The 23,955-nt window shown below is 38.7% G+C and overlaps 1 protein-coding gene across 4 annotated transcripts in view; it reads left to right on the top strand.

The window, feature by feature from the left end:
- EML4 (EMAP like 4) overlaps window positions 1–23,955 on the top strand; it is a 263,780-nt gene that overhangs the window by 214,184 nt on the left and 25,641 nt on the right. For all 4 annotated transcript variants that reach the window (XM_030557641.1, XM_030557640.1, XM_030557639.1 and 1 more), the window contains 7 exons: window positions 996–1,130; window positions 1,347–1,482; window positions 6,308–6,459; window positions 11,187–11,312; window positions 11,462–11,593; window positions 12,564–12,631; window positions 23,241–23,329. In XM_030557641.1, the coding sequence (XP_030413501.1) occupies window positions 996–1,130; window positions 1,347–1,482; window positions 6,308–6,459; window positions 11,187–11,312; window positions 11,462–11,593; window positions 12,564–12,631; window positions 23,241–23,329 (838 nt within the window). The remainder of the gene's footprint in view (window positions 1–995; window positions 1,131–1,346; window positions 1,483–6,307; window positions 6,460–11,186; window positions 11,313–11,461; window positions 11,594–12,563; window positions 12,632–23,240; window positions 23,330–23,955) is intronic.

Consider the following 23,955-nt stretch of genomic DNA (forward strand, 5'->3'; position numbering starts at 1 on the left):
CTGGTGTCCAACAAAAATCACTATGGTCTTCTAATGACATTGAATAAGAATTTATTAAATACATATGGTGATAGTTGGAATAGTCTCATGGGTCCTTATTCAGCAAAGCATTTAAGCATATGCTTAAATCCCATTGAAGTCAATGCTTAAATGCACATACTTTAAGATAAGCAAAGATGTGATTAAGTGCTTTGTTGAATTGGCACCGGAGATTGCCTTCTAAAGGTATTTTCTTGTACAGGTTTCACTGAACTTATTACTGGATAGCAGATGATTATTATCTGAAAAATTTGTAAAAAAAAGAATCTGTTGTAAAATATCTTATTAGTAAAATGAAAGATTCTTTTAAAATTAATAAGATAATACAATTCACTTAGCTATTACTATTCCATAAAGGTACATCCAACTTGTGAAAATTCCCAATCTATTTATAATGTCACAAAGGGGCTGTCTTTATTATCTGTGTGTTACGTAGTTTTTTCAGAGCAGGGGGGAGGAACGAAAGAAAACTTTTACAGGATTTCAGAAAATGAGTGAACTTAAGACAAGTGTATTATGATTGGCTGAGTTACCTCTATCATAAATCCATTATCCAAAACAGTGAGATGCTCATATATGTCTTGAAATCAGACAGCAGCAAGTTTTTGTTTATTTCATCCACAAAAAGTCTCTTGTGTTTTTCCTGTTTTCTTTTGCAAAAGGCATTCTTAGAGGGGGGAAAGAATGTTATGCCAAAGAATCATTTCAGATTTAATAAAACTTCTCTTTCTGGCTAAAAATCTTATGAAATCTTTCAGAAATGTAAAAGACAACAGCAAACTAATATATATTCTTATCCAAACAAATCTGTATGTTTTTATATATATACATTTACACTCACAATACTCTATATACTCTTTTATCTATGTAAAACTGTGTGTATGTAAAATAGTAAATTAATATCCATCTGAATAAATATTCCATTAAGCTCATGGTTTCTTTTATTGTTTCTATAGACTACAAATGAAGTTGTGCTTGCCGTAGAATTCCATCCAACTGATGCAAACACAATCATAACTTGTGGCAAATCTCACATCTTTTTTTGGACCTGGAGTGGCAATTCACTAGCAAGAAAGCAAGGGATTTTTGGGGTAAGAAATACTTTTGCGCTAGGCCAGATTCATAAATGAAAACAATTGGAATCAGTTGAGTTAGCCGCTCATACCAGCTATGAATTTGGATCACTGTCCTTATTATACATGTTGGATGGAGAAATAAATTATGAAAACTAGGAACTATTTTTATACATGCGGGTGTGCATGTGTCTGCACAATTATAATCTAATTTCTCTTGCTGTTCCATTTCAGAAATATGAAAAACCTAAATTTGTGCAGTGTTTGGCATTTTTGGGGAATGGAAATGTGCTCACTGGAGACTCAGGTGGGATAATGCTTATATGGAGCAAAACTACTGTAGAATCCACACCAGGAAAAGGACCTAAAGGTACAGTACACTCATAGTTAATCTTGCAGCATGGTGGTCTGCAGAAAACATATGTGCAAAAGATTGTGTTAGGATGACAAATAGAAAAATAAACCCGTCCATAATATGTACAGTGCTTTCTTTTTTGAGTTTTGCAACAGTCGTCATAATTGGGCTTGATGTTTAAATTCCATGCCCTATGGTATGCAGGCGGTCAGACTAGAAGATCATAATTGTCCCTTTTGGTCTATTAATCTGCTTTCTTTTTCATAAAATTGTATTGCAAAAACAAACCATGGTGTTAATTGGTTTGTCTCTTTTGTGTCATTATGCATATGAAAATGCAACTTCACTCCCAGCTACTGCTAGAATCATTTGTTAAAGACAGGGAGAAGTGTTCTATTTTATCTGGGATTGCAGCCATAGAAATGTCTATAATCCTTCCTAGAGTGGCAGAACTATAGAGGGGGATATAATAGCTTTACCAGAGGGTCGAACCCTTAGCAAATGATAAGAATGATTGTCATGACATTGCACCATATGGAATGTCATCGAGAAATTCAGTGGTATAAATGCTCCTGTATGCAAGGGTGCCCAGCCTTTTGGACCCAAATGGCTAAATTGGCTACATGCTAAGCCCCCAAGAAATGCTTGTAAGTTGCTTATAAATTTGCATAATAATTTGTATTAAAAGTATCTATATATGACAATACCATTTGCTTGTATTTGTATCTTCCTTGATAGGAGTCCAATCATAGACAGTGCTGAGCTTCCACAACTCCCATTGACATACCTATTGACTTTACACCTTGCTGTAGCTGTTCAGCACCTTGCAGGATTGGGTCCAAAATGAATAGAAAATATTTTGTTTGAATTTCTCAGCAATAAAAATGAGGCAGTTAATCAGACTTGTCCTCACCCTATAGTTTCAGGGAGGCTGCAGGGTCACTTTTTTAGTACTCCATGAACTACATTTGGCTCTTGACACATGCATTGTGAAACCTTTAAAGTCTCAAATGAATATCAGTCATAAAGAAAGCTTATGTTAAGAGGACCTGTACATAATGAAAAAAGTGTAGTAAACAGAAGTGTAGGAGTTACCCAAATAATAATAGTTTCTAACTAAGCAGGTGCTCAAATCCTGACACTAAAATATACTTTAAATCCCATTTGATTTGGCATTTGGGTTGAACTTGTTTTTTAGGGTGAGCTTTTTGTTCAATTAAAATAAAAGAAGAAAAATGAATTGCTACTAGACATATGGAGAAATGGCACTGTTGAGCCCTCAGGTAGCTTCTAAATTCAAGGATAATTATTTTACTTAGCAACTATTTCAAACACTCTGTTTTCCTGGCATACCAGTTTAAGTCAGCAAATCTTTAACTGCAAATCTATTTTTGTAGGTAAATCTAAATCTGTTTTAAAAAAAAAACTAGTTGAAATGGAAAAATAATTAAGAAAATATTAAATGTTTAGTTCATTTTATAATGTCTGTGCAAATAACTTTTGCCATGATCATCTTAAAAAGTTTTTGCCCACGATGGCTGGAGTATTTCATACATGGGCTTAATTGCTTTAAAAAAAAAAGTTAGTTTACCATGTTGGATTGGTGATGGGCTTTCACCTAGGACCCCTCCCGCCCCCTCCTCTCCACTGTTTTTTTTTTTTTTTTTGGTGGGGTGTGAAACCAGATTTTAAAAACCTCTGCTTTTCTTAGTTTTTAAGAAAGTATTTGAAGCTCTAGAAACTTGCCTTTTTATATTGCTTCATATAGCAGGTGACAATTCCCACTATTTGAGCATCTGTGCTCAAAATATAGTCTTTGAGTAAATATAATCGCACAGTAACTGCCAGCTATATCCAAGATCATTTTTTCTGTTTTTTGTATTTTGAAACCATTTTTGTGAGAGAATTGTTCACATCGGTAATTGAAAGGCTTCATAGCATTTTCGACTGCATCTTAGGGTCCAATTAATCAGGAAAAATCAGCTAGGCCTACAAAGTTCCAAATACTACTATATATCTGACACAGTCCCCTTTCGCAGACATCTAGAAAATGTACCCATATTGTACTGACCCATATGGAACAATTTGAAATGCTCTTTGTGGCTCATGTGCCTTGCCTAGCCTTCAGACCAAGGTTTATTTTAAGAAGTGCTCACATAAGAGTATGTTATATATCTGTGCATAAGGCAACATCATAGAACAGCAGACATTTAAGAGAAACCTAATTCTTCAGAAGTGAATAACAGTCTTCTAGAGGTTAGCATCTAGTGTTTAGAGGATGGGACTAGAGATTGGAAGTTCTGAATCTTATCCTAGCTATGCCACTGAATGACCTTAAGTCACTCAGATCAACATTTTCAAACTTGTGTGCCTAAAGTTAAAACTATATTTAGGAATATTTTCAAAAATGCAGCCCTAAAGTGGGAACTGTGGGTGACCAGCATCTCTGAAAATCAGCCCAACTTCATTTAGGTGTTTGATTTTAGGAATCAAAGTTTGAAAATGTTAACCTTTGTCCCTCATTTTCCCCCTTTTGCAAAGTAATTCCTTACCTCCCACTGTATATATAAGCATTATGCAATGTTACTAAACATTGGCCAAAGTTTCCAAACTTAGGTGCTTGATGTTAGTCTCCTAATTTGTATATTTAGACACATACATAGCAATGGCCTAATTTTCCAAGATGCTAAGTGCCAATAAATCCCGTGGGCGCTCAGTACCTTTGAAAATCAGTCCGATTTAGCAGGGTACTTATGCCCACTTCACATGGCATATATCAATATCAAAGTGGCTCTTGATTCAGTCTTTAGATCAGCACTTTGGCTCACACAGAAAGGATTTGGTGTTCCAGATATTCTGCTGAATCTGGTGCATGATCTTCATACACCCGGTACTAGTGAAAGAGTGCATGTAGGTCCACAGCTTTTGCCATGTTTCTGCCCAACCTCAGTTGTGCAGCAGGAATTCATTCTTGCCCCAATAGTATTCAATTTAGCTGTCGATTGGATATTTGATTTTCTGCCTCACATGTCAGAAACAAGATTTGTCCAGAAGTGTTCACCAACCAAAACTATGCTGATGATGCTGCTTTGATTTTGGAGAAATCAGAAAATTTCAACTCCACCCACTAAGGTCTACAAGATGCCACCCACACTACAAGTTTGAATGTCTCATGCCAGAAGACCAAGGTCCAGAACCTTGGAGCTGGGCCACCAGAACTCACAGTGCAAGTGGGATCAAATACCATGGAGAGCATTGATGAGTTCATCTATGTAGGCATCAAGCAGAGTTCAAACAGACGCAGCAAACCAAGTGTTCTTCGAGAATAGGTCTCACCGACTCCTGCATGAAGTCCATGTCTTGCTTACAGACGCAAAAACATTTTTGTTGTGAGACCGAGTTTGGGATCTATCAGACCTGTGTACTACCTGTATTGTCATATGGGTTGGAAACCTGGACACTCTTACAGGCAGACATGGAGCAGCAGACACGTTTCATGTGCACTGTCAGCACCAAATCCTGTGCATAAAGTGGTATGACTTTGTGCCAAATATCATAAGCTCAGCGATTTGGCCTTCTTTCAGTCACTCATTATACTCAAAAGTAGCATTGCATGCTCTTTGGCCATGTCACACAAAAACACCCAAGCGCAATGGGTTCTCAAACTCTACATCGATGCACAAAGGAGTGTATGCCCTGACCCTACCTGGCATCACCCACAGTGTGCTGCTTCAGAGATTTATGGATTCATAGGATTGAGCCTGGCCTGTGAACTTCACTGCACAGTGCCTGGTGCTACACCATCAACCATGGTCATTCTAGCTAGTGCAATGGTCATTGGTGGACTTAAGCATGTTTGATTATTTGATATGCAGGTTCCTAACTTTAAATGGAACTACTATTAAAGTTGGGCACATGCTTCAATAACTTACTGAACTGCGGCCTAAATGAGGACTTTGGAGCCTTACTTTAAGCAGCCCTTTTTCGAAAATCTCAGCCCCAATTCTCAGCATTTTAACCATTATTATTACTTATTACTGTTGTCTCCCTAATTTAGTAAATTAGATGAAATTGCACATTAGAAAGTTATGAACTATAGCTACTAAAGTTAATTTCTAAAGTAATCATACTACCATTTCTTGGTGAATTCTTAGTCTCCTCCGTTTGAAGAAGGCATGCAGGCACAGCTGGAAAATGAGAATTCTCCTTTTTTCTGCTTTCACTGTGCCTTTTTAACTATCCAGTCCTATTCATCCTACCTTCACTAGAATTTTAGGAGGTAGATCCTTTGCTTGGAGCACCTATTGATTGAATTTCAAAATAGATCATAATTGATACACTGAAAGTTTTAGATGAACCAACACCAGTAGCAGTTTCATATGTTCTGGAGACTTCACCATAATTGATTCACTTATTTTTGTCCTCATAAGACTACAGACAAGGATTCTTGAAGGGTCACATTTGCCAAAAGAACTTAATTCTTTACATTAGCTGATAACACGATAAATTATTCCCCTCCCTAGTTCACAAAGGTAATAGTTAGAAGCTTCTCTTGCCCCTTTTGTGAAATGCTTTCCCTCAGATAGCAGCAAATTCAAAAAAATTTTAGTAACAACCTCACAAAATACAGGTGAGCAGACCTTTGTTTTATCTTCTAATTTTCTGTAAGAAAACACTACCACCTTTTGCGTGTAATACTCACTGGAACAGCCTCAAACATCCAATAGCATTTCTTATTGTACAGTGCCACTTAGTTCTTGTTCCAAAATGCAAAGTTTTGTGAAATCCAAACAGAAAAAAAAAATGAGTGGCATTCATTATATTTTTTTCATGATTGTAGGTGTATATCAAATAAGTAGACAAATCAAAGCTCATGATGGCAGCGTGTTCACACTATGTCAAATGAGGAATGGAATGCTGCTAACTGGAGGTGGGAAAGACAGAAAAATCATTCTGTGGGATCATGATCTAAACGCTGAAAGGGAAATAGAGGTAAGAGAGGAAGCACAATCCCTCCCCCTTCTCCCCACCCTCACACACTTAAATCAAGATACTGTACATAAGGAAAAAATCAGTAAATCATCAGAGTCTGAGATTACAGTATTTCATTACTTTTTTGCATTATTTTTTGCTGTTTTCCATTTACAAATCCAGTAGTTAATTTATATATATATATATATATATATATATATATATATATATATATATATATATATATATATATATATATATATATATATATATATATAAGAGATTAAGCCTCAGTGTAGCTTTGTATTAACTATAAATGATGTTCGGATACTAATCAGGAAGGGATGATCAGAAATTTCCAGTTTCTTCTTCTCTGAGCCCTTCTTGGCTAGATTTTACTATTCCCTTTAACAAAAAAAAAAAAAAAATTTAGCAACACCTATCTTCCAGTATCCTCACAACAAAATTGCCTCTTTGGAGAGAAAAATATGGTTCTGGTCAATAGCAAAGTAACTGAGATGTAATGTCATCACATTTTCCTGTACACTGTCGGATAGCTAATGTCCTTTACATTTGATAGATTGCTTACAGAATACACAAGAATATTTTGTACCTAAGAAATAATGATTGGTGTGAGGAGGTTGTTTTAATATCATAGTTACTTTAACAGTCATCTGCTTGATCACAATTACTTACCACCATTTCAAAGTATGGTATCTGTGCACAATTTTGATACATAGCAAATCCAAGCAAATTGTGATTACCTCTCTAAAATAAAAATTGCACTTTGTGATATTTTAAAACAGATGTAACAGCCTGCCACTGGTACACTATAGTGACAAAGGTACAAGGAATAGTTTATCCCTTTTAGAAAGTCTTTATAATACTGCTTTGAATTGTATTTTCTGTTTAACCGGTATCAGCTTATCACAATGATGAATTCACAGCATTTTGGGAAACTAAATGTAGCAATTAAGCAAATGAATCCCCACAATCTTTTTTTAAAAAACTTCCTTGAAGCTAATTAATAAGTGTATCTAATAAGTAAACACCAACTGAGAGAGTAATTTCTGTTACACTTGGTAAACAGTAATTTGAGCAATATTGATCATCATCTCCACATTCCCTTTGCTGATGTGCCATGAACTCTGTACATAGTAATTATTTTGTGTTGAAAAATCCTGCCAGTACACTGAATAAATAACTTTCATAGTGATGATTATTTTACTTTTATGGCTTTTACTTTTATTGTTCAGATTAATAATTAAACAGAAAAGGAGCCCTCAGAATAGGACAAAATATAGTAAAATAGAACAGCATTGTATAATACAGTTTAAACATATAGTAAATAAAAATTATTATAGGCCAAAGTAGTTGCTGACAGAGCTCATGAACATCTATCAAAAGTTAATAAAATAAGGATGCATATGCTAGAAACAACACAATTTTTCTTTCAGATTTCCAGTGTCTAGTGTTTAAAAATTCAAACATCAGCTTCTGTGTGTATAATCCAGTGTGGACAACCTGCGGCCACACGCAGCCCACCAAGGTAATCTGATTGCGAGCCGCAAGATACTTTGCTGACATTGACCCTCTGCAGGCACCCGCTACCCAGAGCTCTAAGTGACCGCAGCTCTCTGCTCCTGGCCAATGGGAGCTGTGGGGAGCGGTGCCTGAAGGCAAGGGGCCACAGGCACATGCTGGCTGCTGCTCCCCACAGCTCCCCTTGGCTGGGAACAGAGAACTGCGGCCACTGGGAGCTATCGGGGGCAGTGCCTGCAGACGGTTAATGTCAGCAAAATGTCTTACGGCACACAATCTGATTACCCTTATGGGATGCATGTGGGTCACAGGCCGCAGGTTGCCCACCACTGTTATAATCTCTACCTGCATTAAGTCTTAAGGAGCTGCAGTAACATTTTCTAAAGCATCTAAGTCACCTCCAAGCCTAAGTCCCACTGGCTCCTAAGTCATTAAAGCACTTTTGAAAATGTTACCACTCCTCTTTATTATCACCTTGTATTTTTAGACAAATTTTTCTATCCTGCAAGTAGCTTGTTTGAGCATGCTAGATTCTAATGGATCTTTGACATTAATAGCTATTTTTTTAAATTAAACCATAATTTACTTATAATGTTATGACATATATGACACATAATACCCTGATTTTTTTTCAAAGATGCTGAGCACTCTCAACTCCCATTGACTTCCTTGGGTATCTGTGGGCATTGTGTGTCTCTGTATGAGACCATAAGGTGACAGATGTATTAGAAATGCCCAAAGGATTGCCTTTTTTTTAAAGAGGAGTGTGTGTGTGTGTGTGTTTGTGTATACATGAATAGATAGACACACAATAACTTAAGAAGTTGAAATGAGAATTAATCAGCCTTATGTGCCTGTGTTGGGACTGAACTAAACTATAAAGATCTGTTTGCTCACATGATTTTCAAAAGCATAAATTGTCCCAGGTCGCATTTAACTTTCTCTGCAAAGTTCATATGTTGAGTTAACTGCCTTTATTTATCAAAGCAAAATGTACATTAGGGCACTGATCCTGCAAACTGTTACTGAACTTTACTTAATTGTACACACATCGCAGAGATCAATGAGACTATCGATATGCATAAAGTTAAGCACTTATATATATTTTTGGGTTAGAAAGTGGGGAAACGTATTTACAGAATGACGTATATATTGTTGATTTGAGGTCAAGTCCTTGTGTATGTGCCTGACCTGAGTGAATAAATGGGCTGGGGTTAAGGTGGTCTTGACATCAGTCAGGATGTGTGGGGAAGGCAGGGTGCGGGAAATAATCTCTTTCAGCAAAATACAGCTCCTACTACAGCCTCATGATTAAATTTCAGATTAATTAGTGTACATAGGTAGCAAGCACCAGTTGAGAGGTATGTCTTTTCAAAAACTGGTGGAAGACAATTGTCTTACAGTGCTCCCTCAGCAAGTGAAGACTCAGGGTATGAATGCACAGCAGCTGGCAGGTGTTATTCCCAATGTGGGTAAATGCACACGTGTTAGGTCTGCTCAAACTAGTGCCTAAAAATCACAGTGTGGCCACAGCAGCATGGGCAGCAGTTTGGGCTAGCTGCCTGAGTACAAACCTGCCTGACCCCCTTGGTATGTACCTGGGCAGCTCAGCCAAACTGCTATTTGTAGGCATTCATTTGGGCAGAGCTAGCTCATGTATGTCTACCTGAGCTGGGAATTACACCTATCAGATGCTATATAGATATACCATTAGGTGTGACTGCCGGATCCTCATATCATCAAACAATTACAATCCATATTCGACAGGGACCACATCCTGAACAATCTTTCCTGAACCCTTTCTGGCCTTCAATACCCCTCCCCCCGCCTCTCCCAGCACATCATCAGAAGCAAGCTCCCCACACACCAAGTCAAGGCAGCACCTGACACTGAACAATAGATGCAAAACCCATAGACATTATCTTCACTGCTATGATGATCAGACCCCCCCACCCCTGACATACCTTTCAAGATCTATGGTCTACACATACCTCTCATGTGCGGTGTACCTTATCCAGTGCACTATTTGCTCCAATAGCAACTATGTGGGTGAAATCAGACAATCACTATGCTCTCTTGAATGAATTCACAGAGAAAAATGATAGAAGACAAAACCACCACATCACCTGTAGGTGAATACTTTTCACAAAGCGATCACTGTATATCTCACCTCTTGGTCCTCATCCTCAAAGCAAACCTGCACAGCACTTTCAGAAGTTGAGCCTGGGATTTCAAAAGAAGAGCCTTACATTCATAATGTTGCTAGAAACTAAAAATCATGGACTAAATAGAGACACTGGAACTATGGCTTGTTACACCAATCTATAACCAACTTAACACCCCTCCCCCTTGCCAACTTTTTTGTCTTTTTCCCCCCAGATTGGAGAGATGTTAACGGCCACTTCTCCTTGAATGCACTCTGGAAATATGTGTTATGCAAAACAATCTATTCCAACCTGTATTTAGCTGTGAGCTCTGAGTACATTTCCCAGATCTGATGAAGAGCTCTGTGTGGCTTGAAAGCTTGTCTCTCTTACCAACAGAAGTTGGTCCTATAAAAGATATTACCTCACCCACCTTGTCTCTCCAATGACCCCTCCACTAACATTCCCACACTTTCAGGTTTTGAGAGGGTGGTGTGAACAGTCTCTTCTTCCTGACTTCTTTTGGTGCTGTTCCTTAAGGCAGACATTAATAGTTTCATTAAATAAAATAATATATGGAGATAGAACTGGAAGGGACCCTGAAAGGTCATTGAGTCCAGCCCCCTGTCTTCACCAGCAGGACCAAGTACTCATTTTACTCCAGATCTCTAAATGGCCCCCTCAAGGATTGAGCTCACAATGCTGGGTTTAGCAGGCCAGTGTTCAAACCTCTGAGCTATCCCTCCACCCCTCAATGTTGTGGTGTCTGTGTTCCCAAACCTGTGTGCTGGCAGATATTTTTAATTATTTCTAGTGAGAAAATGCATAAATGTATAACATAGAACTGCAATTAAGTTTGTGAGTGATCTGATTAGACTGTGTGAACTCAGCTGCTGAATGTGGTCAATAGCCTGATGTCAAATAGGTTGGATTATTCCATTTTAATTGGAAACTGCATCTCCCATTGATTATTGTTTCATGATACACTACACTAATTGTGTCCTTCAAAGAAGAAAATTGGTAGGTGTTAAGATTTGCCTTTACAGAAATTTGTTTTCCTAGGTTCCTGATCAGTACGGGACAATCAGAGCAGTAGCAGAAGGAAAAGCAGATCAGTTTTTAGTTGGCACTTCACGAAACTTTATTTTGCGGGGAACATTTAATGATGGTTTCCAAGTAGAGGTACAGGTGAGCACAATATTTTGCTTACTGCAAATTCAAACTTTTCCTCTGGTATGTTTTTTCTCTCAAGACCTGAATCAAGAGACTTGTGTGGGGAAGGGTTACTGATGTATGTCTTGGAACTATATGAAGTAAATAATGTGTTTCCTTTTCAGGGTCATACAGATGAACTCTGGGGTCTGGCAACACATCCCTTCAAAGATTTGTTGTTAACATGTGCTCAAGATAGGCAAGTTTGTATGTGGAACTCTGTGGACCACACACTAGAATGGACCAGGCTGCTAGATGTACGTGAGCTTTCTTCTGATGGCATTGAGTTTAAAAATAATAATTAGAGCGAAAGTACTTAAAATGTCTTTCAGAAGCATTTGAAATTAACATATGTAGCTTATCCTCCACAAACAGGCAAAATGTGGGAAACCGTAACATTAAAATGGCTAGTTGGAAGGTGTCCTGCCTCTGGAAAATATAAATTTGGGTTCAGAGAACTCAGTAGTGTCTAGCACCTTTGCTAATTTTAATAGTGAACTGTCAAGTGCTAAGGAAATTAAACTTGGGGACATGTGTGTGGAAACATCTCCCCCAAAACACACTCACTGACAGAAACTGGGAAGGTGGGAGTTTGTATAATACTTGCATGAGCAAAACTGTGAATGATGTGTTTAACTGAGGCTTTACTTTTCTTGTCTTGTCCTCTTTTTTTTAAGTCAGTTCAAAGCTTTCTTGACTAGAACAGAGTTATGTAAAAGATTCTATTCTTGTAAAAGTCTCCATCAGACCATTAAAAATAACAAGCTTAAATAAGCATCGTTCTACATTTTATATTGCCATTACTTAGTGATGGGAACCAGGACTCTGCTCATGAACCGAATTTTTTTTTTCATGAATAATCTTTGTACAGTCTGAACAAGAACTTCGAAAAATTTCAGTTTGGAATGCTCTGCTTTAGCAGTTTTCCCTTTTTTCTGTATTTGTACATAATGTACTGATTTATCTTCTCGTATTACCCATGTGACTGTAAGTTTTGTGGCGGGAACTTTGTCTTGTTTGCCAGAAAGTCATGTGGCAATATAGAAAAAATAAATACTGTAATAATCAAAACTGTGCTGTGAGTTAGACCTGGCCTTCCAGAATTGACTCCACTTTACTTCTTTTGTCAACTAATGTGAGACTTTTTAACATTGCTTAAACGTAAGGGAGATTGTGAATATTAATACATTTGATATTAAGTCATATAACTATACCTTTCTCTTGCAGGAACCAGGACACTGTGCTGATTTCCATCCAAGTGGAACAGTGGTAGCAATAGGAACACACTCAGGAAGGTAAATATATTTTGGTTTTGTTATGATGAGGGAAAGGAAAAAGGGATGATGTTCTTGAAGTGTAAAAGTGACCTGTAAAGGAATTTTAAATATTGTGTTTTAGGCTCTTTTTTCCTTTCTTATTATGTATGAAGCTGGCCATCTTGAATGGTGGTGTTTAGAGAGGGGGAGATGATAAAATTTTTTCAATTTTTTTATTACTTGTGAAATATTTAAATTGTCAAGCCTAATATTTCCTGGCATTGAGAAGCAGTTCTTGGAAGGTGTAGAAGATGGGTGTTGTGAGCTACCGTACCTTAATTGAAAAGGTGAAATGTAGAAACTAAGACATGCTTTTCCCCTAATTTCACTTGGACATGGGAATGAATTGGTCACTAAAGAAAAAAATATTTAAACAGCCTGCCTAAAAATCTCTTCTTTCCACACTTACTGATCTTTCACTCTCTTGAGATGTCCTAATTTCATTCATTCTCCAGTAGTCGTAGAATCTTCCAAGAAGTCAAGACTTGAATTTCTAAGATTTTTTTTCCAATTAAAAAAATAAAAAAGTAGAATCATCCACCCTCTCTTTTTTTGGAGTGTGTGTGTGTGGGGGAACCCTTTCAAAGCTTTTTTATATATTCTAAAGAAGCAAATAAGACCAAAGACCTTTTTCCTTTCACTCCTACCCTTTGCAGATCACCTTAAACTAATTCATAAAACAGATGAATTATAGTACAGCCTCCTTCTTCTTCTCCCAGTCACATATACTCTCTTCATACTGACCTGTAGAGCCTTTATCCCTAGGAAAAGAGGCAGGCTTAGTGCTTTGAACCTATCCAAAGAAAAGAGTGCTGCATTGCACATTATTGTAACAGTACAGAGAGTTAGCACAGTGAGGTAGTCCAGCCCTGTCTCTCAGTTCAGCTTCATCATCATATCCTTGCATCACTAAAGGCTAGAGAGAGGTCCCGATCAAAATGCTGGATGCAAACATTTCTCAAGCTCTGGAGAAATTTGGCTCTAGATGCAAATCCAAACTCTCTGTGGCTTAAGGCAACTTCTTCTCTAGGGATTTTTGAGCTCAGAGAAAAGGCTCTTGCTTCCAACAGTGTTTTTACCACTGTCTCATTTAGACCAGGTCTGAGCAGGATTAGACAACCTACTGGTAAAATAACCTGACCTGTTTTTTATTTAGTGTATGTCTATAGTAGAGTTGCTACAGCGACGCAGCTGTCGGGTAGACATTTGTGATAGCGCCACAGAGGTTTTTCCGTCACTGTAGAAAATCCACCCCCTCAAAAGGCAGTAGCTAGGCTGACAGAAGAATTCTTCTGTTGACCTAGCTGCATCGACAGTGAAGGTTAGGTCGACCTAACTACATTGCACAGGGCATGACATTTTTAACAGGTCTGAGCAATGTAGCTAGATCAACTTAAGTTTTAGGTGTGCACCAGGCCTTAGTCCACTTGATTGCTGTCACTTCAGCATAATTTTAAGTATTTAGAGCTTGATCCTGAGAGAAACTGAACACTTATAACTCCTATTGACTTCAGTGAGAACTGTGGGCACTCAAAACCTTTCCAAAAACTTTCCAAAACCCTGTCTAAGATCCTGATCCAACCCCTACTGAATGCAGTGGGAGTTCCATCAGGCCATTAATCAGGCAAGAAAATTCCTGTAACTTCCTGACAAAGATATAATTCATCTTCAGTTTGCTTTGTTTCCACTTCTTCCTTGTGTTCGTGCCTTTACCACCACTTTCTTGATATGGCTTTACATTGACTTTAAAGTACTTCTTCCTTACTTTATTTAATAGAACAGAAGGGCTGGATCACAGGGCAAGAACTAAGATACAAAAACAAGCCATAGATAACCTACTGTACTAGTAATATTTGTGACAGAGAGAGCTAGAGCCATTGCAACTCTTGAAGTCCACTTTAAACTTTGAACAAGAGTTCGATTGAATGGTCAAGCTGTTTAGTTAGGTGTTCACTGTTTTTTGGGTTTTTTTAAGTACCCTTCCCTGGTGCTGGTCTTCCAGGAAATCACTTCCACTATAACATTACTTGGTCCTCTTGATGGTTAGAATCCTAATACCTGAAGAACTATATGAACTTTCTTCCTCTCCTCCTTCTTTTCTCTTCCTCAGTCAGAGATGGTGCATTGTTATCAACCGTGACATATTATCAGACTTCTAGAATGGGTTTTCCCCTTCTCATTTCCCATCAGTCACTATTTCAGCATCTTTTTTCCATTCAGACTATCTCTACATCACCTGCTGCATGTATTGTTATCTGCTAATTTAAATACTCTCCATGTCCAATCATAATCCTGTCCATCAGATTGGAGAAAATTTATTATTTTCATTCGTACCTCAGTTTTCTGCAACTGCAGAGCTGAAAAAGTACAAATCCTGATGATAGAAAATCCTGCTGAAAAATATATTTTTAAGTAATGTACAGACTACCATTCCACAGATTCTCTTGGTCTGGCAAGATTATTATTCAAGGGGAAATAAAGCGCCAAGTTGCTATTCATGTACTGTGCTTTGAGCACCATTGATCTAACCATTCGAAAGCACTGCTGAAAAAAATGGATAGAGCTTTCTTTAGAGGATCCAGATCTCTTTGAAAGCTACCAAGGACCTCATGAGAAAACTAAAAGGCAGACAAGACCTACTGATCCAGATCCTCAGCTGAACTACATAAGTGTATCTTCACTGAAGTCAACAAAGCTACATTGATTTGCACCAGCTGAGGATCTGGCCCCTGTGTTTAGATACAGGAAGCTTTATCTCTTTGTTAGTTCATTGACAAACCTTGTAAGTTTTTATAGCCCATTACTAGACATTCATTGGCATATCTTGTATCAACCAGATAGTTTTTTGGAAATATGCAAACATTATGGCAAAAGATAATGTCCATTCTTCTGTGCTTACCACGCTCTGTATCTTACTTTATTTATTTTGACTCATGATTTCACCAGTAATCCTATGAGTCTACAGAGGTAAATTGCCAGCAATCATGTACTGTGCCATGGGTGCCCCACCTGGTGGAGTTCATTTTTATTCTGTAGCTGTGGAGCTGTCCACCATCTTCTTTTTCCAAGAGTAGTATTTTGTTTTGTTTTCTTTCCCAACAGAGAAAAACCTTGTGTCTGAAGAAACAAAATTCTTTTCAAGTGTTTGGGGGCAGGACCTAGAGATTAAAAATGCCACAGTATGTGCAAAGTGCTTCCATCAGTTCATAAACAAGTTAGGCATGATACCTGCAGTAACAAGTGGGAGAAATCCTCCGTGAAAATCAGCAAAGGCCAAAGACCTACAGTTTTGTCTATGGCTCAGGAATATTTGTCTGTTGTTTTAATCTGGTCTACAGATCAGACTTCTAAGAGTTCACTTGGCAGACAGTCCTTGCATTTCACAGCCCAGTAGAACTTTACAGGGCTGGTTACCATCTGCTTGCTGCATACATTCATTTGGAAATGGGACCCCCTCCGAGAACTTGTAGTCCTAAGGTAGAACCCAGCTGTATTTGGTAGACTGAAAACACATTTCATGGAGACTGACTCTCTCACTGGCAATTACTGTACATTCACTGCTAGACTGGGAGAGCTATGATAGTGTGTCTGTGACTAAAGCTTGTGAAAGTACAATGAACTAGCTAAATTAGGTCTCACCAGCACTTTCCTCCTAAATTCATAGTTTGTCATACTGCACTGACTAGTATTACAGTTTGGTGCTAATAATCTAGTCTGCTGTTTGCATCATGATCGTACCTCACTCTGAAGAAGAAAAAGATTCCAGAGAAATAAGCAGCGTATTACATAACAGTATCTCTGGTGACAGATAAAGTTGAATGTATTAAAGGTACACAAGATATGCATTGCAGCCTCCTTTCTCTACACATTCAGTAAATTAGATTTTGTGCACTGCTTTTGTAGATGTGTGTTTCTAGTGGTGCAATTTGATGTAACCGGCTTTGAAATAGGAGTAAATCAGAGTGCACTAGAGAACTTATGGTGTGTAGCAGCAGGGCCACGTGGACACTTAGTGCATTGCAGTCTAGTACAAAGTAAATTTATATCCCAGCTTGCAGTGCACACTAGCTGTTCGTCTAGAAAAGCCATGAGGCTTTTACGGTATTTGAAGTTTTAAGTAATTGACATTAACTAGGTGGCACTCAGGCCTCAAAGTTTGATGTTTTGGGATATGACAGGGTAGTAAATCATTTTAATGGGACTAATACAAATGCTTTCAGGATCAATCAACTTTACTTAGAACTGGTCCTGGGCCATTGTTTAGAAAGATATTTTAATTCCCAAATCCCAGCACCACTGCCCACCTGAATCCAGCAGCCACCTCCCTAAGCTCTGCCACCCACCAGTCCCCTAATATGACCCAGTAAGACCATTCACCAGCATTCAGAGCCAGCAGTCTGGTGCATGTCCCTCAGCACTTGGGAGAGTTTAGTAAGGAGGGTGCCTGCCTGCTTGCCTTTGTAAAGAAGTAGGTTTGCTCTGGCTCATTCTTGTAACTCAGTTCTTGCCCTGTGATCCAGCATCCTTCCTCTTTTTATTCAAAAAAGGAAATAAACTCACCCTCTCTTTCTATGTCAGACAATTAGATTAGGTTTCTCATTGCAGTGCACATGCTAAAAGTGTCCTATAGGAGAGACACATGTGTAAACTGAGGCCTTCCTCTTCCATTTTATTGCTCACACAGGAAGAGGTGTAGCAGCCATCTGGACTGAAACAAAGAAGGGGCCTGATTCACCATTGGTTTTGGTAGAGTTACACTAGCATAAAACTGGAATAATGTGATGTTGAATCAGCTCCAAGGAATCTAGTGCAAAGTGTTTCAGAATAATGTATTTATTTATCATGAAAATATGCTAATTCTCAGCCCACTGAAGACTGCAGTTGTATATCTCATGTTCCTGTGGCCTTCCATCAGCGTGCAGAGTTACTATTAGGAGTCACTATTTCTCTCCCATTGGAGACAAGGGCACAGTTTTCTCCCTCCCTATTAACAAATTTCCCTTTCCCTACCTCAGCTGTCACACAAATGTAGGAAAATAGCGATTTGAGTTAATCCTTTGACAGGAGCAGGCAAGGGGGTGGGAATGAAATTCAGTACCAGAGCAGCAATTTGAAATATTTGATTCACCCATTTACCCTGAAAAATCTGTGTACAGCTCGTAAATAAGCAGAGTTGGCTTTTTGCATTATATTAGAGAGAGATGATTGAGGGTGGTTTCTGTTGCTGTCTAATGAAAACATTTTTAGCCATTTTTCCACCAGTTTCATCCATCTTACATACAGAACGTTCAGCAGGATGTGGCATATTGAGCTCTTTTGTTATTTTCAGGTGGTCCCCTAATCACAAGTTGATTTTAAACTTTTTGGATTAAGCCATTTTCCAGATACCTGGGTTTCAGACTCTGGATTAATAAAATAGAACTGATGTTTCTTCTATCAAATTTAATTGTTTGTACTGTTGATCCTGGAATTTATTTTAAGTTCTTTTTTGTTTCTTTTGGAATGCCTTGTATTAATTTCTATAGTATATAATATGAAAATGATGGACTAGATATGTCTCTGAATAAATTTTCCCATTTTATTTATACAGTATGTAACGTGTATATTATGTCAAATGAAAAAAATTATCTTTAATGCAATGTTCTAATTGTGAGATTGACTTCAAATGTCAGAAAATTACAGAAGTGAAAGTTATCTCAAAATTAACTTAACCAAATGGCACATCTTATATTTTTATGCTATCGTTGGCGATCTCACGAGGGTTGAGGATGATCTCTTTTACAGGTTTTATTTTTCATGGTTCCTTTGGTGACTGATGAGTCTGATTCTTGAGTCACAGGCTCGTTGGCAGACATTGCAGGTGGTGTTGGAAGACAGGGTAGGGCCACGATTGCTGTGTGACAGTTGTCTTTTTTTTTCTTTTCTGGCATTTTTCTGCCATCAGGCCAAGGCAATTTTCCTCAAATGTCAACGCTCCCTCTCTAACAAGTCTTTGCCAGTTATCCCTATCCCGGGCTGCTGTCTCCCAGTGTGTGGTGTCTATGCCACATCTCTTGATGTTTATCTTGAGTCTTTAAAGTGTTTCTTTTGGCTTCCCCATTTCCTTTCTCCTTTGGTGAGTTGGGCGTATAGTAGTTGTTTCGGTAAGCGTACATCAGGCATGCACACACCGTGCCCGCTCCACCTCAGCTGGTGCTGGATAGTCGGGGCCTCAACACTGAAGATGTTGGCTTTTGTGAGGACACTGACATTAGTGCGATGCCTAAAAAATGGAGAAAAGGGTGGGTGCCAGCACACAGCCTTGTTTTACACTAGTTTGGATGACAAACAACTCACAGATAGAGCCACTTCATAGGATGGAGGCAGTCATCTGGTCGTGGAGGAGTCTTACAATGGTGACACATTTGCTTGGGCAGCCAAATTTTGACATGATTTGCCACAGAGCCTCGCGCTTGACAGAGTCTGCCTATGCCTTGGTCAGATTGATAAAGGCCATATACAGCTCCTAGTGTTGTTCTTGACATTCTTCCTGGATCTGCCTGGCTGGAAAATCATGTCAGTTGTGCCTTTGGGACTCTGGAAATACTACTTCTGCAAGAGGGAGCCGGTGATTCAGTAAGAATCTAGCAAGAATCTTCCCAGAGATGGAGAGGAGGACAGTACCTTGATAGTTGCCACAGTTGACCCTGTCTCCCTTTTTGAAAATGGTGACAATGTTAGCATTACGTAAGTCAGCAGGGATTTCTTCGGTGCGCTAGATTTTGAGGAGCAGAAAGTGAAGCTTGTTAGTTAGTGTTTCTCCCCCCACTCTCAGTACTTCAGCTGGTATGCCAGCAGACCTAGTTCTTTGTTAGTTTAATTTCTTTGCAGACCTCCTCAGGTTTTGGTGGGTTGCCAAGAGTTTTCCAGATTGGATGCTGAGGGATGGAGTTGATGGGGTTGTCAGTCACAATCAAGAAGCTTTTGGTAGTGTTCCTTCCAGCGTTCTTTGATGGATTCGTTATCTTTAAGAAGGGGACTATCATCTTCAGATCTGAAAGGTTTGAGGCCACATGAGCTTTGTCCGTATGGAGTCTTTGTCTCACAAAAAAAGCTCCATTTATCATGTCTGTCGGCGAATGTTTGGATTTCTTTTGTTTTGTCCTCCCATCATTTGTTTTTGATTTCTTGGATCCTCCTTTGAACTTCAGCTTTGAGCTGATCGAAAGAGCTCTGCTTCTGACTGGATAGTGGTTGGTTTTGCCAGTTACAGAAAGCTTTTCTCTTCTGGTCCGAAACGGTTGTAATCTCAATGTTGTTGTTGTCAAACCAGTCCTGATGGCAGCAGGTAGCACAGCCAATGCATTCCTCACAAACCTCATGGATGGTCCGTTTTAGGGCTTCCCCGTCTTCTTTAACACTTGTGTTGTCCTTTCCAGGTGTGCAAATGTTGAGTTTTTCACTGAGGAGTGTTTGGAAGTTCTCTTGATGCACTGAGAATTGAAGTCTTTGGATGTTGAATTGCCATCTGTGTGATTTGGATTGCTTTCTATGTTTTGGTGCGATCCTGATGGACACGACTGACCTCACCAGGCAGTGGTCAGTTAAGCAGTCATTGGCTTCTCTCATGATATGGGTGATTTGGACATCTCTTAGATTCTGTGTTCTTACAATGACATCGTCTAAGAGGTGCCACTGTTTTGAGGAGGGTGTTGCCAAGTTGTTTTGTACATGTTGCTTTGTCTGAAGGTTGTATTTGTGATTACAAGGTCGTGCTCTGCACATTTGCTGAGTAGAAGGATGCCATTGGAATTGGTCTTGCCGACTTCTTCCTTCCCAGTGGTGCTATTCCATTCATCAGAATCTCGGCCAACTCTTGCCTTAAAGTCCACTAAAAGGATTATCTTTTGGAATGAATGACAAAATTTTATCACGATCAGTGTAGAAGTATTCTTTCTGTTCTTCAGCATCAAGAGTTGGTGCATATGCACTGATAATAGTGGCAAATGACTTATTGACCAGTTGGATGCAGAGGGTCATAAGGTGCTCATTGATGTCAATGGGGAGCTCAGTCTGGTGGTTGACTAGAAGGTTTTTGATTGCAAACCCAACAATGTGTATTCACGTCGCTTGCTGGTTTTCTTTGCCAAAAGAAAGTGTAACCATCTCCCTTTTCCCTCAAGTGCTCTTCATCTGCACGTCTTGTTTCACTGAGAGCAGCCATGTCAATGTTGTACCTCAGGAGTTCTCGGGCAGCAGTTGCTTGTTCTGCGTTTAGGTCTTTCCTAAGGGGTTCCTAAAAAGGCCTGTTCAGTCATGACCACTGCTGCTGAAAATGCTCTCCTATCCCAGTCCAGGGGCACATGACAACCATCTCGAGATCACCACCTGCATGTGGGTCTCCTTCACCTGTTCCGGCGCCACTCACCCATTGCCTCGGGATTTTTATGGGGAGGGGTAGGGAAAAAGTTCTTCCTGTGAAAGAAGCCTGCATGTGAATAGTTTAATTTGGGGGAACTGATGCGCGCCAGCAACAACACAAATCTTGGTGGAAGAGGCATCTGTGTCCGGTGGCAAGGAAGTCCAAGACAACCGGTGGGTTCTCCTCCATTGCAGCCTTCATCTGCCTTTGCAGCTGTTGAGAGGTGATCCTGCTTCATCATCCTGCCGTTGAGGTCTTATGCTGGGTTGTGTTGTGCTGGGCTGCACATTGGTACATCGCCTTCAACCTTACCGCCATGAGTGACCCTACCAAGAGTACAAGACTCCAGACGGCATCACTCTTAGGGTCTTAAGTATACGCAAGCTTCTCCACCATGTCAAAGTGGGAGCCCAAGAAGAAGTTTTATGCTATACATTAATAACAAAGGATACAGTTTTCCTAATTCTAATTATGTTATCGGAAACTTGGATAGTATAGACAAGAATATATATATAACAAGAATATTGCCTAAACTGCCTGCAGTTTCCATCTTCAGCCATTAGAGCCGATTCTGTCGCTTGTGCTGCACGTGGAAGTCATGGCTTCTGCCTGCAGTACCAAGACATCCCTGAGAGGTCTGGAAGGGGCAGGGCCTATACCTGGTATAGACCAATAGGAAATGACCACACTTGCAGAACAAGGAAATAGTAAGGGAAGAATTGTGATTCAGAAGTACCCCTCTCAATCACAATGCCTCTTGAGACTACTAAAGTAGTGCAAAGTTTATGCACTACCCCTTGCTCAGGGCTTGCCTACAGTCACAGTCCAGCCCTTGGGTAACGGGCCATTTACTTTCCTGGCTGTAGACCTCTTCATCTTGAAGTAAAACTTCTAAGTTCCTTGAACCAACTACCTAGCTTCACACTGGCTACAGTGTGTACGTGTTTAAGTGTAGCACTGTAGATTTAATGACATTTCTCTACTGTGCATGCTCAATACTGGAGCTGACCAGATTATTTACAGTAAATAATGTATGTGGTGATATTTGCCTTTTTCTCTTTTGAAATCCTTTTAATTGAACTCAGTACAGGTTTGCAATCAAAATTCTCAAATATATTTATTACTCTTAATTCTTTCTGAACTGCCCCACTGAATAATCTTGGTCTACAGATTATTCAAATATTTAACATACAATATCATAATAGAAGATACAGTTTGTGCATCACACTGTAAGTTATACTGTTTCAGAACTAACAAACATGTCGTGGATTTTGAAGTGTGTATTCAATCATATTAGTAAAATTCAATTTGTGCTGTATTTAATTAGTTACATAGGTCACCTATTCTGAGAACAGAAGGAATGCCAGGTAATTTATATAGTTAATTTACCTGGGGTAAATTGTCAATTTTTCTGTTTGCATCTATAATTTAAATATTCACAGAAAGTAAAGGATTGCAGAAAATATCAAATCAGAATTCACTTTCTACCTCAAATGGGTATTTGCAGATGCTTTTCCCCCCACTACTTACAGATCTCCACTCTGTATGCAAGTTTCAATTCAAGTTTTTAAATCAAAACCACTTTTTCTAAATAAGCAAAAAGCGCTAGTTTCAAACTTCAGCTGAACAGAGAAAAGTATGGACTCCAAAAATGACCAGAGATTTTGTTCAAATTTTCCAGAAGAATTCATCTGCAGGTAGAGACCAAGGGTGGAAAATTTCAGGCCCAAATGTGAATTTTTCAGAAAGTATGTGAAAATGTGAGATTATAATTGAAGCCGTTTGCAACCTAAAATATAGTGGGCTCTAGCAGGGACCTGCTTCAGTCGCATTGTATGTCCACCAGCATTTGTATCATCTACATTACATGATAGGCTATTAACTACTCTCTCTCTCTCTCTCTCTCTCTCTCTCTCTCTCTCTCTCTCTCTCTCTCTCTCTCTCTCTATATATATATATATAGGCGGGGTATTTTGGCATGCTTGCATATCTGTCACTGGAATATACATCACTTTGTAAACCCAGAAACCAAAGAGAAAATGTTTAATTAAAACATGTTAATATGATACATTGAAAGGATAGCATACTAATTAAGCAGTGAGATAGAATGCAGTGATCATTCATTTTTACTTTTTCTTCATTTTGTTTAAGTAGAAGTAACACTCACTAGAACTCTCTTCTTAACAGGTGGTTTGTTTTGGATGCAGAAACAAGAGACCTGGTTTCAATACACACTGATGGTAATGAACAGCTTTCAGTGATGCGCTACTCAGTAGGTAAGCAAACTTCCTGTGTATTCTGGGCACGTCATTGTAATTGCATGTTCTAATTCCAATAAAATAGGTGTTTTTCCTTCACTTCTCTGGAGCTGTTAAGGTATTAACATGTTACACTCATCCAATTACCCTCCAATAATAAGGAACAGCAAAGCTTTTAAAAAAATTTCTAAAGATCATTAACAAAATATATGTATAAATTAACAATTACAGCTTCATTTTGCACTTTACCTGCACTAGAATTCACAGTTTTATATTTGCTGTTCTGTCTCTGCAAACATCACTGTTGCTTAACACGGCACCCCATTGTATAGGTGGTTGTGATGTGATGTCATCATTTCTTTCAGGGGAATTCAGTAACTCTAAACTGAATGTAAAGGTAAGGTAAATGAAGCAAGGAAAGCTTGATTTTAAGATGTATTTGTAACTTTTTTAAGTGTGCTTGAATATTCTTTGAATGTTTTAAGATTAAACAATTTTTATTGTACTTACTATTCACTTAAGTTTTAAAATGTATTAGTACAAAAACAATAAAGTTAAATTCAGGTCTCTCTCAAACTAAAGGCCATTTGCTAGTAATTATTTGTGTAGAGATTATGTGGAAGGGTGTCCTTTTACTGAGCAAA

The sequence above is a fragment of the Gopherus evgoodei genome, chromosome 3 (assembly GCF_007399415.2).
Source record: "Gopherus evgoodei ecotype Sinaloan lineage chromosome 3, rGopEvg1_v1.p, whole genome shotgun sequence".
Lineage (NCBI taxonomy): Eukaryota > Metazoa > Chordata > Testudines > Testudinidae > Gopherus > Gopherus evgoodei.